General features: G+C 35.7%; 1 protein-coding gene across 8 annotated transcripts in view; it reads right to left on the reverse strand.

Annotated features, from left to right (window-relative positions):
- Positions 1-17,513, reverse strand: part of BLTP1 (bridge-like lipid transfer protein family member 1) — a 211,409-nt gene that overhangs the window by 49,790 nt on the left and 144,106 nt on the right. For all 8 annotated transcript variants that reach the window (XM_050792618.1, XM_050792619.1, XM_050792620.1 and 5 more), the window contains 5 exons: positions 10,480-10,577; positions 6,918-7,103; positions 5,866-6,034; positions 3,749-3,960; positions 2,450-2,648 (listed from right to left, as the gene is read on the reverse strand). In XM_050792618.1, coding sequence (XP_050648575.1) covers positions 2,450-2,648; positions 3,749-3,960; positions 5,866-6,034; positions 6,918-7,103; positions 10,480-10,577 — 864 coding nt within the window. The remainder of the gene's footprint in view (positions 1-2,449; positions 2,649-3,748; positions 3,961-5,865; positions 6,035-6,917; positions 7,104-10,479; positions 10,578-17,513) is intronic.

Below are 17,513 nucleotides of genomic sequence, written 5' to 3' on the forward strand. Positions count from 1 at the left end.
TTCCTAGAGTATGTTTTAAAAATGATCTGTTAAAAAAACTCAAAGGCATAATCCTACCATTCCTTATTTCTCTGCCCTATACACATCACCTTTGTCCAAAAATATTGAGGTATACTAATTACCAATAAAAACTATAAACTAGTAAACTCATTTGTCCATTTTATCATTTGGAATTTTTATCAATATGTCAATTACATAACTACTCTGCTTACCTCCTTGAACCCCTTCCCAAGAAACCCAAACAATAAGCATGTTACAGAAGCATGTCATTTAGTCCCCTCTAAAACCCAAAAATAATTCTGATTATCATGATTACCAGCATGTTAGTGTTCTGTATTAACAGAATATATACTGAGGTGCTAAATTATTTGTTCATTTTTTAATGTATATTTCTGATTCTGGAGTCTGAGCATACTTCTCATTTTATATTTCTTTTTTTTTTTTTTTTTTTTTTTTTTTTTTTTGAGACGGAGTCTCGCTCTGTCACCCAGGCTGGAGTGCAGTGGCCGGATCTCAGCTCACTGCAAGCTCCGCCTCCTGGGTTCACGCCATTCTCCTGCCTCAGCCTCCTGAGTAGCTGGGACTACAGGCGCCTGCCACCTCGCCCGGCTAAGTTTTTGTATCTTTAGTAGAGACGGGGTTTCACTGTGTTAGCCAGGATGGTCTCGATCTCCTGACCTCGTGATCCGCCCGTCTCGGCCTCCCAAAGTGCTGGGATTACAGGCTTGAGCCACCGCGCCCGGCCTCATTTTATATTTCTTATGCATTTGCCCTTTAAGATAAACTGTTAAGGAAATGGTTTACTTCCTTTTTTTCCAAATATATTCTACATATTTTAATAAATACAATGATGGTAAAGCTGTCACTGTAATAAAAATCACTGTTTAAATTTATTTTTGTCTTTTATTAAAAAAACAAAAGATATGTTTTAGTGATTAAAAAATGTATAACTATTGTGTAAAATAATAAATCTATAAAGATTTCTGTTGTAGGCTAATATTGGTCTTTTGGATAATAGGCATGAGTATTTCCATATCAAGTTTCTCAGTAACCTGAAGTATTTCAAATAAGTCCTGGTATTTTACCTATAATTATCCAAACGCAAAGCATTTGATGGGGTTCAGTACACACTGCCTTCCAAATTGGTACCTTTTCCTATGGAAGGTATTTTAAACTGAAGCAATTTGAGAAGCAGCAGATGCAGGAAGGACTTTGACTTTCCTCTGAAGCAGGTCATATGACCTACATGTGAGAGATGCCCTTCCTGTACCCAGAGGAAAGGAGCATCCTCATCTCCAAAGCGGAGGGACACTGAGAGCAATCCTAACAAATAGGCCTTGGTTAGTTTCCCCCAGTTTACTACCCTTAACTCGTACCCCTTTTTATTTTCTCACATTGCTCTACAACTCTCTACTCTTCATCAAACGTAGCATAAAAATACTCAGGTCTAACCATTTATTTGGATCTTCGTTTCCTTATGAAGGCTCCATGTCACAAAAAAACCTCATACTAAATAAACCTATATGCTTTTCTCTCATTAATTGGTCTTTTACTACACAAGCCCCAGCAAAAAGCCTAAAAGGGTAATAGGAAAAGATATTTTTCCTTCCCTACACATCAAAACCAAGAATTTTTCATTCATTTTGAATGCTAAAACTTCAATTTTTGTAAAAATAATAGAAGGTTTTCCCATTCCTCAAAGAAAATGGGAACTAGAAAGATTTCCCTCTAGTGGAGAGAGGAAAAAATTACATAAACAATGGGCTACCGCTTTCTAAAAGGAAAGTAATTTAGTTTACAAGATTGAGGAATTTTATTTCACAACGTTTTAACTCCTTATTTATAATTTTTCTTTATTATTAACATTAATGATGCTTTACCAGCTCTACTGTAATAAATATAAAAATACATACAAATAAATACCATATCTTCAATATGGCCTATAAACACAGTGTTAGTTATACCCAACCTTGAATATTACGGAATTGCAGGAATTCACATTACACTCTGCACACCTACGAATTTGAACATGTGGATTTATTCACGTCAATATTAATTAAGGCTGGAGTTCCTGGTCCTGGCTATTTACAACCTGTTCTGTGTTTTATGTTGAGTTGAATATTGATACATTTATCATTTTCTTTCAAGATTCTGATAGGACAAAAATGCTTTATCTGGTCAAACATGGATCAATTACAGGAAAAGTCAGGGGCTGTGTAAACATTCAAATGTTATACTACCAAAAAGAATGCCTGGTTGGTTTACTTCCCAAAACTACTCAATGATGTAGTTTTTCACGAATACGGTTTGTTACCTATAACTAGAAATAGCTTTCCTTCTCGAAGTCTAAAAACATTGCTATATCTAAACATCTTTTAATTTTACAAATGGAGACTTAATGGTTTATTTTTTAAGTTCTAAACTGTATGTAAAAATAAAAGACACTCACAGGCATTCATCACTAAATCCCCACGAATTTCTGGTTTCCAGTCATCCCATGATGTCTCAAATCCATCAGCAAAACGGATACAAAAGTTTTTGAAATGCCCTTTGCTAACCAGAGACTCTGAAGAGCACGCAGTGATGAGAGTACTTTCAATGGTTAATACCAAAGCAGAACCAGTGTCAAGGTCTCCAGTATGATTAGACTGCAAAATACATTAAAGAAGCAATAAGAAAAAGGTGACAATTTTTTAAACTTAGAAATCCTCACAGGAGTCATAGGAATAGAAATCTAGAAAGGGTCAAGACTAGATATGTTCATTAAAGAGCAGCTTAGAAAGATGCCTTTTAAAAATTAAATTGCTCAAGTGAAATGTACTTGCCATGTGCATTTTTTTTCTTACTTAACATACAAAGGGCTATCTATATTTCTATCTCAAGCCTCTCTTTTAGTTGTGGGGAGAGGCTCTCACTATGCCACCCACCTGTGGTGTTTATGGCCTTCCCAGGCCCAGCCCATCATGCTATTAAAAAACTACATTTCAGTTCCTGAAACACAAACATACCAATGCCGCCCATCCGCAACCCAAAGTTTTTCTTAAAACTCTCTTACCAAACAAAATCCTAAAAGATAAATTAATTCAACAACTGGTTACAAGTTATTAAGGTAAATTATAACAGTAAAATACAGATCTCTGTATTCTACTGCTAATAACTGTTACTTCTTGGCCTGACAGATGTTCATAGCCCTTTCTCTCTCTCATACACACATGTGCATGCAGTTACATATTCCTGAGAATTGGTCCTAAGTTGCAAAGAGAAGATTCCTGCTTTACGTACACACTGCTTTGAAGTTTCATTACCATTAAATATTATAGTATAAAAGCATTTTGGAATTCCCTACTCTATTGCAGGTAAGTTTATTAAACAGTATTCTTAAATGTCCTTTAATTTCCGTCTTATAAACCAGTCCATACCAATGACTTCCTTGCTAAAAAAGAAAACAATAAAATGACTCTGAAACTAAGCTTCTATTTATGAAGGTAAAAATTAAGAGTTATCTGGTGAGTATCAATCTTATCACTATTCTGAAGCATATAAGAGTGCTGCAGAGAAAAGTCCCATGAGATTCAGATTTAATACACTGAGATGAATAATGGTTGAAGGAATTCAATCTTACTTGCTACCTACTAAACAGTTATAAACCGTTGTACTGAAAAATGTATTGTTATACTCTAAATAGTTACAAATGGTTATGTAGAAATGCCTGGCTCTTAATCCTGGAATATGACTTGACTTTTTGTACCTGCGCAGTATTTGTGATAGGTAGGCAAATTCCCAGATCATTGACAGTGAGCTGGAGGAAAAGAGTCCCAAAGGCCTGGGCTGATGTTTGCTGGATACCAGGTAGCATATCTACTACTTCCTTTGTAGCCATATGAATATCCTTATGTAAAGCCATTCGTTGTTCATTCCAGTTGTCATAGGCAGCCTTATAATTCAGCCAAAACAGCACAGCTTTTGATAATTAAGGCACGGCAGAAAGAAAATTAAAATCAACACTGTAAATCTATATGTTAAGTAAAGCTCAAAAGCTGCAAAATCCTGTTGCTTAATAAAAATTACACTCAGAAAACTGTAGCATTAGAATTAGGAAAGATCTAAGAGGACATATAGTCATCATTGTTTAAATAACAAATGAAAAAATAAAACAGAAAGCAGGCAACCACATAATGGCACAAGGAAGAAGAAAATCCAGGTCTGTTCATTCACTCTAACTTATTTGTGAAATGCCTATTATATGTTAGGTACTGGGATGGAATAACAAATGAAAACAGATATGGTACTTAACTTCATCTGTAGAGCTGTTACTTCTTTTAAAATTCTTTAAAGTACATAATGCTAGGAACATACCATTAAAAGGATCTGATTTAGAGAAAAGTCAAAGATGTTTGAGTTTGTTAAACAGAAACAAACCTTAAGGCAAACCTTCATTTCACGGCAGTGTATAGATGGAGGAGCCTCTAAAAAGGACATAAAGATGGAGAAGCCAGAGAAATAGGAGGAAAAGCAAATGCAGGTTGAGCATCCCTAATCTGAAATCCAAAATCCCAAAACTTTCTGAATGTTGATATGATGCCACAAGTGGAAAATTCCACATCTGAACTCATGTGAGACTGCAGCCAAAATGCCGTCAAAACTTTGTTTCATGCACAAAATTATTTAAAATACTTTATAAAATTATCTTCAGGCTATGTGTTTAAGGTGTATATGAAACGTAAATGGATTTCATGTTTAAACTTGGGTCCCAGCCCCAAGATATTATGTATACATAAATATACCAAATCTGAAAAAATCCAAAATCTGAAACACTTCCTGTCCCAATTATTTTGGAGAACCAGTACTCAACCTGTTTTGTGTCAAGGACACCGAAAGTACAAAATACTTTAAGGAGCTGATAAAAGCTGATGAGAGGTCAGTAAAATGAGAACTGAAAAACATATATATGGGATTCAGCAAAATAAAATGTTATCTCTAATCTCCAAAACAGCAATTTTCTAACGAGATTCTGTTACTAGCCTATGTCCATCACTGATGGAGATCTTAAATGGCTTCTTAAACGGCTCCTCATTACTTCTAAAATACAGTTCAAATATATTTGCCCAATTCACATTAATTAGACCTTTTCTACCTGTTCAGCCTTCTTTCCCATTATTTTCTTCTATGAACCTGCTATATTTTCTTAGACTTATGTGTTTAAACACATTCATTCATATTCTCTCTCATTCAATGTTTATTTGGTTCTGATTGTATGCCAGGGACTGACTATTCTAGGCCCTGGGATATAAAAGTAAATTTCATTTCCTTATCTCCCTGGTGAACACCTAATTAAAAGTCAAATCAAGAATTAGTTTCTCCTCTAAGAAGTGTAGGCAAAGGTAGAGAATTCCTCAGAACCAAGAACACATCTCTGACTCCACTGTGTAGTCTGCTTTCTTTTCTTTTCCACTGGACTGACAGGTCCTTGAGGGCAGGGATGCTGTTATTTTTGTAATCCGCTTCTAGACAGTATATGATAAATGTTTATAGAATATAAAAATAAACACAGTGCCAAAACACAAATGGGTGCATTAATTATCAAAACAAAAAAATTCAGCATTACAATTCTATAATCTGAATCAGACACTCCTATGTGTCCATGCAGAGGGCAAAATAACTTTAAAATGTAAACGAACTTTTAAAACTGAAGGGAAAAAGCCAGAATTTTGTTTTGTTTTGTTTTGTTTTTTTGGATACGCACATTTCAGGTTTAGGAACCATTTCGCTGTCAAGCATTTACACCAGTAAACTACAAGATTTTTATCTAGCATTAACAAAACATTCCTAGATCCTGGAGGATAGTAGTCATTGACTTTATCTTACCTCTATCAAAGGCCACAGGCTGTGCATAAACAATTGGTCTATTCAAAGTAATAAGCACAGCTTCCCTATCTGAAGAACCACTGATTTCTTCTCGGAGGGCATTTCTTAATCCAATTCTGGTTTTAAAATAGGCAACCTGATGAAAATCAGAACCAGCTTCCTCATAAACCTAAAATAAAATTTAAAGCTCAATAAAATAAAATAATGGGAAAAGTTTTAATATAAAACTAAACACTGTTAATGGAATTATTCACCAAAAAAAACTGTATTACATTTTTCTCAATTTCAGCTGTTAATGTATATTCCTTATACTCAGTACCATAAACACTTGAAATTAATATACAAAATAGCCATGCAAGAGGTAAATATGAAGTCATAGATAAACTTTATATAAAAGTTAGGATGAGGTCCATATTCTAAATGGCAATGTATTAAAAATTTTTAAATAATTAGAACCTCTAAAAATGTTTCCATTTGAAAAAATTACTTTTAGTAGAGATGACAAGAAGTTTTTGTTCATTTTTCCCTCACATCTTTAATGCAGCAATTCAGTTTTGAAACTGTGACTGGCATTTTTGTATTTGGTTCTTCAAAGAGGAAAAAAGACTAAAATCTACATAATAATTTTTGGCAAAATAAAAACAAAAAAAACCTCCAATAAGCTGTGAACATTCATTTTTATACAACAGAGAATCTAACTGCGTTTTTTAACTTTATTTAACATTACTATATGCAGAACTTGCTAATATTCTATAGGAAAGGTGTATGCTTAACATTTTAAGAACTGACTAAAATAAAAAAAGATACAAGCAAATGCTTATGAAGATACTGGATTTTTATGTGAGCGTATCTGCACTAAATCATCACAACATGCACTTACAATATTCAACAAAAGGCCAAGGTAAATGAGTTTCATTGAATTTATAATCAGAAACTTTAGGAACTTAAACTAAATATTTTTGTAAATATAATAATACATCAGTTAAAGTAGTTAAAATTGATGTGCAAAATTTAAAAGCCATAGTTCTAACATCAACATATTCTGTACTCACCTGATGTTTGACAATTTGTCCTAATGCCAGATTTAAATCCACCTGGCATTTGCCAAATAGTTTCAGATAGCTGCTACTTCCTGGTGAAGCTTTGGTTTGAAGTCGGTTAGAAAGTTCCAGTTCAATCAATCCAGTTTCAAATCTTACAGCTCTCATCGATGGAGTAGTGGCCGTTACTTGAATACCCTAGCAGATTATATGTTAGGAGGGAAAAAATGAATCTTAAATCAACAACATATACCTACTCAAATGTAGTCTTTCAGTATATGATAAATAAAATAGTCATGTTTTAAACCATGGAGATAATGTGGGTTTGGTTCTAGACCATTGCAATGAAGTGGGTCACACAAATTTTTTTGTTTCCCAGTGCATATAAAAAGTTATACTATAGTCCATTAAATGTGTAATACCATTATGTCTAAAAAACATTGTATATACCTTAATTTAAAAAATACTTTGGCTGGGCATGGTGGCTTACGCCTGTAATCCCACCACTTTGGGAGGCTGAGGCAGGTGGATCACTTGAGGTCAGGAGTTTGAGACCAGCTTGGCCAACGTGGTGAAACGCTGTCTCTACTAAAAATACAAAATTAGTTGGGCATGGTGGTACATGCCTGTAATCCCAGCTACTCAGTTGGCAGAGGCAGGGGAATAGCTTGAACCAGGGAGTAGGAGGTTGCAGTGAGCCGAGATCACGCAACTGCACTCCAGCCTGGAGACAGAGTGAGACTCCGTCTCAAAAACAAAACAAAACTTTATTGCTAAAAAATGCCAACAATCATCTGAGCTTTTAGTGGGTTGTAATCTTTTTGCTAGTGGAGGGTCTTGCCTTGATGTTGATGGCTGACTGATTATGGTAATGGTTGTTGAAGGCTGGGGTGACTGTGGCAGTTTCTTAAAATAACAATGAGGTTTGTGTCATTGATTGACTCTTCCTTTCATGAAAGACTTCTCTGTAGCACGTGATGCTGTTTGATAGCATTTTCCCCACAGCAGAACCTCTTTCAAAGTTACAGTCAGTCCTTTCCAAACCCTGCCCCTGCTTCATCAACTAAGTTTATGGAACATTCTAAATCCTCTGTCATTTCAACAGTGTTTACAGCATCTTCACCAGGAGTAGATTCTATCTGAAGATATAATTTCTTTGCTCATCCATAAGAAGTAACTCTTAACCCACTCAAGTTTTATCATGAGATTGCAGTAATTCAGTCCCATCTTCAGGCTCCATGTTTAATTCTAGTTTTCTTGCTATTTCCACCCTAGCTGCATTTACTTCCTCCACTGAAGTCTTGAGTCCCTCAAAGTCATCCATGCGAGTTGGAACCAACTTGTTCCAAAGTCCTAGTAATGTTGATATTTTGACCTCCTCTCATGAATCAAAATGTTCTCCCTTCCAGAAGGTTTTCAATTTACTTTGCCCAGATCCATCTGAGGAATTACTATCTATGACAGCTGTAGCCTTACAAAATGTATTTCTTAAATCATACACTTGAAAGTTGAAATTACTCAATTCATGAGCTGCAGAAGAAATGTGTTAGGCATAAAAATGTTAATTTCCTTGTAAATTTTCACCAGAGCTCTTAGGTGACCAGGTGCATTGTCAGTGGGCAGTAATATTTTAAAAGGACTCTTTGTTCTGAGCAGTAGACCCATAGTGGACTTAAAATATTCAGTGAACCGTGTTGTAAAAAGATGTGCTGTCATTAAGACTTTGTTGTCCCACTGATAGAGCATAGGCAGAGATTTAGCATAATTCTTAAGGGCCCTAGGATTATCAGAATGGTAAATGAGCACTGGCTTCCACTTGAAGTCACCAGCTGCACTTGACGCTAACAAGAGTCAGCCTATCCTTTGAAGCCAGGCATTGATTTCTCTCTAGCTATGAAAGTCCTAGCTAGCATCTGTTTCCCATAGAAGGCTACATGGAAAAATCCGTCGTTTTGTGTAACCACCTTCATCAATTATTCTAGCTTGATCCTCAGTTTGCACTTTTATGTTACGAAGACAGCTTCTTTCCTTAAACATTATGAACCAATCTCTGCTAGCTTCCAAGTTTTCCTTTGCAGCTTCCTCACCTCTCCCAGCCTTCACAGAATTGAAGAAAATTAGGGCGTTGCTCTGGATTAGGCTTTAACTTAGGGGAACATTGTGGCTGGTCTATCCACACCATTCAAACTTCCTCCGTATCTGCAATGAGGCTGTTTGGCTTTCTTTTCATTCTTGTGTTCAATGGAGTAGCACTTTTAATTTTGTTTAAGAACTTCACCTTTGCATTCACAACTTGGCTAACTGTTGCAAGAGACCTAGCTTTCAACCTGTCTTGGCTTTTGACATACCTTCCTCACCAAGGTTAATCATTTCTAGCTTTTGATTGAAAGTGAGAGATGTGCAACGACATTTAACAATTCAGTATGCTATCCTACATTGGTGCAGTTCCTGGCGCCCCCTAAACAATTACCATAGCAACATCACAGATTTCTGATCACAGATCATTATAACAGACATATAATACTAATGAAAAAGTTTGAAATATTGCGAGAATTAGAAAAATATGACACACAGAAAGCGAATATATGCTATTGGAAAAATGGCACCTTCAATTCGTAAAAAAAACCTCAACCTGTGAAATACAATAAAGTGAAGTGCAATAAAACAAGGTATGCCTGTATAGGATATGTCTAATGAACTGATAAAACTGGCAACGTTAATTTCTCATGTTAGTCGCAATTTTTAACCCATTATGTTTCATTTTGATATTTTGTATTTAAAATTTAGTGTACAATGGATTGAATACATTAAATGCAATTAAATAACTTTTATGAACACCAGTATCTTAAACATTGGAAATATTAAGTTTTCTATTAAAATAATATAGTCTTTGTTTTGTTTTGTTTTGTTTTTTAAGACAGGTCTCACTGTGTTGCCCAGGCTGGAGTGCAGTGGCACAACCAGAGCTCACTGTAGCCTTGAACTTCCAGACTGAAGCAATCCTCCTGCCTTAGCCTCCAAAGTAACTGAGACTACAGGTGTATGCCACCCACCTGGCTAATTTTTTTGTTTTTTTCAAATTTTTTGTAGAGACAAAGTCTCTATGTTGCCAGGGCTGGTCTCGAACTCCTGGGCTCAAGCAATCCTCCTGCCTCAGCCTTCTAAAAGTAATATAGTTAAGTGGAAAAGTGAATAAAAATATTTCTTGCAGAGTAAATTATAACAGCAGTACTTGAAGAAAAACAAAATGTTCATCAGAAGGGAGTGGTTGAATAAATTGTTACAACTGTACAATATATAATACAGATGTTCAAGAAGATACAACTAATCTAAATATACTAATATGGAAAGGTATCCAATGTATAAATATATGCATATATAAAAATACTAACAGGAAAAAAGGCCTAAAGAATATTAAAATAATACTGTTAAAGCTTTTTCTCTGAGTGGATGGAGTTATAGATCATTTTTATTTTCTGTTTGGTAATTTATGTAAGATAGAAATTTTCTATAACAAGCATATATTAATGGATTAGAAAAGTTTTTATAAAAGTATCATTATTATTTATGTTACCTTGAACTGCAAGTTTAGGGAATAGAGGAGGATTTTAGGCTTATCTCCATCTGCTGTTCCATCATGTTCATTCCAGAGAGGAATAGGCTGCTCCCCACCTAAAGGAAAGAAGGGTTTGGGACAATTTTTTTTTTTTTAAGGAAAAAAATAACTATTTTGTGCATTTAAAAAAAAATCGTCACAAAATATTTTCTTTTTCCTGACCACTGATAGAGAAATCTTTACCTAAGTTACATTTAACTGAGGCAGATATATGAAAGATAGGGATAATTCTGCATATGTAGACATTTATTAATAACATTTTATATTCAATTAAAACATTGTATGTATTATTGAACCAAAACATATGTTTATACATCTCAGAAAACACATTTGAGGGAAAAAAGTAAACTGGACTAATTTCTTCAACTAATAATGTGAATTCTGTTGCAGGGGCCCTGGTGATAAAGTTACTATTAAGAGAGCATTTTAATTTTATTTTTATTTTTTTTGCCTGGGCAATATGGCATACACAAAATAATGTTCTAATATCTTAATATCTTACTTCTGTTTCCACTTCTCTTTCCACTGATTTGAAAACATTCTGCCTGCCTATCTTTCAAATATTCTGTCTTAAAATGATTAATCTTTTTGTACACATGTTGAGTTTATCATCATCCCAGGGAGTCTGTATAGGTGGGATGGAATTTTTTTTTCCCCTATTAGGGACCACAAATATTATCAAAATAACTAAGAATCAAATAGATAAAAAGCAGATTTTGTTTCTTTTGAAAGAGAAATTAATCTTTTTTGGGCTTTTGAAATTTAGAGGTCAAAATCTATTCAATTAATACTATGATAAAAATATTTTTTAGTTTTCTACTAGAACAGAAAATAGGAAGAAAATAGAGGCAGCAGTCAACAGAAGGTACATCCAAGACAAGACCAAGAAAAGGTAGACAAGGACATAATTTGGCCCCTCAAAAAAGACCTTTGTACATAAAGATGAATAAATACACCAGAAAGAGAATGAAGAGATGGGAAGTAAAGTATTAAGGATTTGTGGATCAGTTATACCAGAACATATTAATTAACATATATTTGGGCCAGGCACAATGGCTCATGCCTTAATCCCAGCACTTTGGGAGGCTAAGATGGGTGAATGACCTGAGGTCAGGAGTTCAGGACTAACCTGGCCAACATGGAGAAACCCCATCTCTACTAAAAATACAAAAAATTAGCTGGGTGTGGTGGTGGGCACCTGTAATCCCAGCTACTCAAGAGGCTGTGGCAGGAGAATCACTTGAACCCAGGAGGTGGAGGTTGCAGTGAGCTGAGATGGCGCCAATACATTCCAGCCTGGATGACAGAGACTGGCTCAAAAACAAAACAAAACAAAAAACCATGTATTTGTATTTTGGAAGAATAAACTATATGTGTCTTTGTACACTTAGTGCCTACCTCTAGGCTTGTACCTTTCCTCCCTGAGCTATCCTTCTCTAAAATATATAGCACACAGATTACATTTTTTCTCCAACTTATGATTAAGTACTTCTCTCTGCCTCCTAACTCAAATCTACAATCATCCCTTACCTAAGCCTCATCACTGATGACCCTACATATATGTATGCGTGTATTGTGTGTATATAGTATTACCCACCTCCCAACCCAGCTATCAAGTGCCTCTTCCCATCCCTGTTGTCTCTATCTTCCATCTACTACCAGGAAAGCTTCTGCTGTCTTACATTATGCTTTTCATTTCCCTGATTCTCTAACTTCATTTGCATATGGCTTTTTGTTGCCATTATTATTTTGAAATCTCAAATTCATTCATTCCTTTGATCCAGTAGTAGATGGTGTTTAGCTTACTTTTCAATGCTGTTTCCAAAACATTAAACTACTACTCTCTCTGCTTTTATCATTTGAATTCTAAACCACAGCCCTCTTACACATCCCTGTTCCTTGAGCTCACTTTCCTTAAATGACTTTATCCCCTCACTTACATTCTGTTTTTATTCATTTTTTACTCCTAGGTAGATATGTGTAAATTCTAATACCTAATATTTGCTTACTGAGTGCATATATGTATCAATTCTAATACCTAATATTTGAGTGCTTACTAAGTGCCAAGTGCTATTCTAAGTTCTTTATCACATTTTGTTTATTCAAACTCTTTCTGATACACGCTTATCAGCATTTGGTCCTTCCTTCCTCCATGATGTTTGCCAAAAAATACACGTTTCTGTTATATTAATTTATCTAGACAGCAATTTCCCTAATTAAAGAATTCTTAAGGCGAAGGGCCATATATATGCGGATCCTAGCAAGCAGTACCTTAGCTAACCCTCAGTGTTTTCCTGAATGCAATGATTAAGCACCTATGTTGCTTGGTGATCCAACTCTTCATCTTCTTTCATTTCTCCAACATACTCTTCACAACAATTACTGCGAGTCTTCATAATTTTCCTCATACTCCCACAATTCTTGTCTCATTCTCAGTAAATAAATGTGTCTTTCAGTCCCAGTTTCTTGCTATTTTCTTTCATCAAGCTGTCCCTCTCTTTTGGAAGGCACTCAATCATCAAAAAGTAGAACTTAATCAAGCATCAGGTCAAATCATTTCTATGCCTCAATACATCCTCTATTTGTACTACTTAACTTCTTCATTCATCAAAAGTTCATTGAAATGTTTTTATTATTATATATTCAAATACCTAATGTTCTAAACAGAAGTATAAATTCAGTAAGTCTGATAATTTTTACCCACATATCCTTGTAATTTGCTCATCACCTAGTTTGGGGTCATATGATTTTAAAGTTCTGAATAAGTAACTATGGAATGGATTATAGGATCTTCTTTTATGTTTTCCAAGATACAGTTGCAATTTCTACTCTGAAATACAGAATGAGTTATGTTATACAGAGGAAAATATTACATGAAATAATATCTACATTTTGAGGATTTGTTAGAATACTGCCACTAAAAATTGTTTATGACTCTATGTATATCCTGACACTTTCTAACAGGATGGGTGAGATTAAGCTAGGAGAGTTCTTAGTTTCTCTTGGCTCTATAGGCAAGACCATGGTTCAGGTTATTTAGGAATCCTCATGAGATACAACAAACACAACACAATAGGTGAGCAAATAAAAACTACGTGCTTCTAATTTTGAAAGTTAGCTGTCTTATCTATTTGTTCAATTAAATAATAAAAAATATTTTTTCTAAGTAATAAGAATCAAAACAAATCTGAAGAAAATATCAATCTACTATTATGATCTATCTATGTATCTAATACTGGTTACTCTTGTCTTTTTTCTTCAACCTTTTAAGTTCTGTAGGATGTGCATGTTTGTTACATAGGTAAATGTCTGCCATGGTGGTTTGCTGCACATGTCAACCCATCACCTAGGTATTAAGCCCAGCATCCATTAGCTATTCTTCCTGATGCCCTCCCTCCTGCTGTCCCCGCCGATAGGTCCCAGTGTGTGTTGTTTCCCTCCCTGTGTTCATGTGTTCTCACTATTCAGCTCCCACAGATAAGTGAGAAAATGCAGTGTTTGCTTTTTTGTTCCTGCATTAGTATGCTGGGGATAACAGCTTCCAGCTCCATCCATGTCCCTGCAAAGGACATGATCTCATTCCTTTTTGTGGCAGCACAGCATTCCATGGTGTATATGTATCACACTTTCTTTATCCAGTCTATCATTGATGGGCACTTGGTTGATTCCATGTCTTTGCTATTGTGAATAGTGCTGCAATGAACATACGCATGCATGTATCTTTACAATAGAATGATTTATGTTCCTTTGGGTATATACCCAGTAATGGGATTGCTGGGTCAAACGGTATTTTTGCTTCTAGATTTTTGAGGAATTGCCACAACACTGTCTTCTACAATGGATGAACTCATTTATGCTCCTACCAACAATATGAAAGCATTCCTTTTTCTCTGCAACTTCGCCAGTATCTCTCGTTTCTTGACTTTTTAATAATAGCCATCCTGACTGTTGTGAGATAGTATCTAATTGTGGTTTTGATTTGCGTTTCTCTGATGATCAGTGATGCTGAGCTTTTTTCATGTTTGTTGGCCACATAAATGTCTTCTTTTGAGAAGTGTCTGTTCATGTCCTTTGCCCACTTTTTAATGAGTTTTTTTTTTTTTCTTGTAAATTTAAATTCCTTGTAGACTCTGGATATTACATCTCTGCCAGATGGATAGATTTCAAAAACTTTTCCCTATTCTGTCTGTTTACTCTGATGGTAGTTTCTTTTGCTGTGCAGAAGAAGCTCTTTAGTTTAATTAGATCATATTTATCCATTTTTGCTTTTGTTGCAATTGCTTTTGGAGTTTTCATCATGAAATCTTTGCTGGTGCCTATGTCCTGAATGGTATTGTCTAGATTTTCTTCTAGGGTTTTTATAGTTTTGGGTTTTACATTTAAGTCTTTAATCCATCTTGAGTTAATTTTTATAAAATTAACTCAAAAGTGTTAATTTTAAAAGGTGTAAAGAAGGGGTCCAGTTTAAATTTTCTGCATATGGCAAACCAATTTTCTCAGCACCATTTATTAAATAGGGAATCCTTTCCCCATTGTTTTTTGTCAGGTTTGTCAAAGATCAGATGGTTGTAGGTGTGTGGTCTTATTTCTGAGTTCTCTATTCTGTTTCATTGGTCTATGTGTCTGTTTCTATAACAGTACAATGCTGTGTTAGTTACTGTAGCCTTGTAGTATAGTTTGAAGTCAGGCAGTGTAATGCCTCCAGCTTTTTTCTTTTTGCTTAGGACTGTCTTGGCTATTTGGGCTCTTTTTGGTTCCACGTGAATTTGAAAATCGATTTTTCTAATGTTGTAAAGAATGTCAGTGGTAGTTTTATGGGAATAACATTGAATCTATAAATTACTTTGGGCAGTATGACCATTTTCACAATATTGACTCTTCCTATCCATATGCATGAAATGTTTTTCCATTTGTTTGTGTCCTCTCTGATTTCCTTGAGCAGTGCTTTTTAGTTCTCCTTAAAGAAGTCCATCACTTCCACTGTTAGCTGTATTCCTAGGTATTTTATTCTCTTTGAAGTGACTGTGAATGGGAGTTCATTCATGATTTGGCTCTCTTCTTGCCTGTTGTTGGTGTATAGGAATGCTAGCAATTTTTGCACATTGCACAACTTTGCTGAAGTTGCTTATAAGCTTAAGAAGCTTTTGGGCTGAGACGATGGAGTTTTCCAAATATAGGATCATATCATCTGCAAACAAAGATAATTTGACTTCTTCTCTTCCTATTTGTATATACTTTATCTTGCCAGACTGCCCTGGCCAGAACTTCCAATATTATGTTGAATAGGAGTGGTAAGAGAGAGGGCATCCTTGTCTTGTGCTGGTTTTCAAGGGGGATGCTTCCAGCTTTTGCCCATTCAGTATGATATTAGCTGTGCATTTGTCATATATATCTTATTATTTTGAGGTATGTATCTTCAATACCTAGTTTATTGAGAGTTTTTAACATGAAGGGATGTTGAGTTTTATCAAAGGCCTTTTCTGCATCTATTGAGATAATCATGTGGTTTTTGTCTTTAGTTCCGTTTCTGTGATGAATCACATTTACTGATTTGAACCAACCTTGCATCCTGGCGATGAAGCCCACTTGACTGTGGTGGATAAGCTTTTTGTATGCTTCTGGATTTGGTTTGCCAGTATTTTGTTGACGATTTTTGCATCAAAGTTCAACAGGGATATTGGCCTGAAGTTTTCTTTTTTTGTTGTATCTATGTCAGTTTTAGGTATGAGGACGATAGTGGCCTTATAAAATGAGTTTGGGAGGAGTCCCTCCTTTTCATTTTTTTGGAACAGTTTCAATAGAAATGGTACAAACTCTTCTTTGTACCTCTGGCTGGACATGAAATTCTAGGTTGGAAATGTTTTTCTTTAAGGATGTTGAATATTGGCCCCAAATGTTTTCTGGCTTGTAGGGTTTCCGCTGAGAGGTCTGCTATTAGGCTGATGGGTTTTCCATTGTAAGTGACCTGGCCTTTCTCGCTGGCTGCCCTTAAGTTTTTTTCTTTCATTTCAGCCTTCGATAATCTGATGATTATGTGTCTTGGGTTGATCTTCTCATGGAGTGTCTTACTGGGGTTCTCTGCATTTCCTGAATTCGAATGTTGGCCTGTCTTGCTCATTTGGGGAAGTCCCCCTGGGTGATATACTGCAGTATGTTTTCCAACTTGGTTCCATTCTCCCCATCTCTTTCAGGTACCCCAATCAGTCATAGGTTTGGTCTTCTTATATAATCCCATAGTTCTCAGAATTTTGTTTGTTCCTTTTCTTTTTTCTCTATTCTTGTCTGTCTGTCTTATTTCAGAAAGACAGTCTTCAAGCTCTGAGATTCTTTCCTCCACTTGGTCTGTTGTGCTGTTGATACTTGTGACTGCATTGTGAAGTTCTCCTGTTGTGTTTTTCAGCTCCAGGAGGTCAGTTATCTTCCTCTTTAAACTGACTATTTTGGTTATCAGCTCCTGTATGTTTTGTCACGATTCTTAGCTTCTTTCCACTGGGTTAGAACATGTTCCTTTAGCTCAGCTAAGTTTATTATTACCCACTTTCTGAAGCCTACTTCTGTCATTTCAGCCATCTCAGCCTTAGCACAGTCCTATGCCCTTGCTGGAGAGGTGTTGCAGTTATCTGGGAGAAAACAGGCACTTTGGCTTTTTGAGTTTTCAGCATTTTTGGATTGATTTTTTTTCTCATCTTTGTGGGCATATCTACCTTCAATCTTTGAGGTTGCTGACCTCTGAATGGGGTTGTTGTGGGGCTTTTTGGTTTATGTTGTTGTTTTCTGTTTATTTTTCTTTTAACAGTGGGGCCACTCTTCTGTAGGGCTGCTACAGTTTGCCGGGGGTCCCCTCCAGACTCTAGTGTTCTGAGTTCCTCCTGCACCAGGTTCCTCCTGCACCAGGTATCAGCGAAGCCTGTGAAACAGCAAAGATGACAGCCTGCTCCTTCCTCTGGGGCCTCTGCCCCAGGTACTGACCTAATGCTGGACTGAACACTCCT

The sequence above is a fragment of the Macaca thibetana genome, chromosome 5 (assembly GCF_024542745.1).
Source record: "Macaca thibetana thibetana isolate TM-01 chromosome 5, ASM2454274v1, whole genome shotgun sequence".
In the NCBI taxonomy this organism is placed as follows: Eukaryota; Metazoa; Chordata; class Mammalia; order Primates; family Cercopithecidae; genus Macaca; species Macaca thibetana.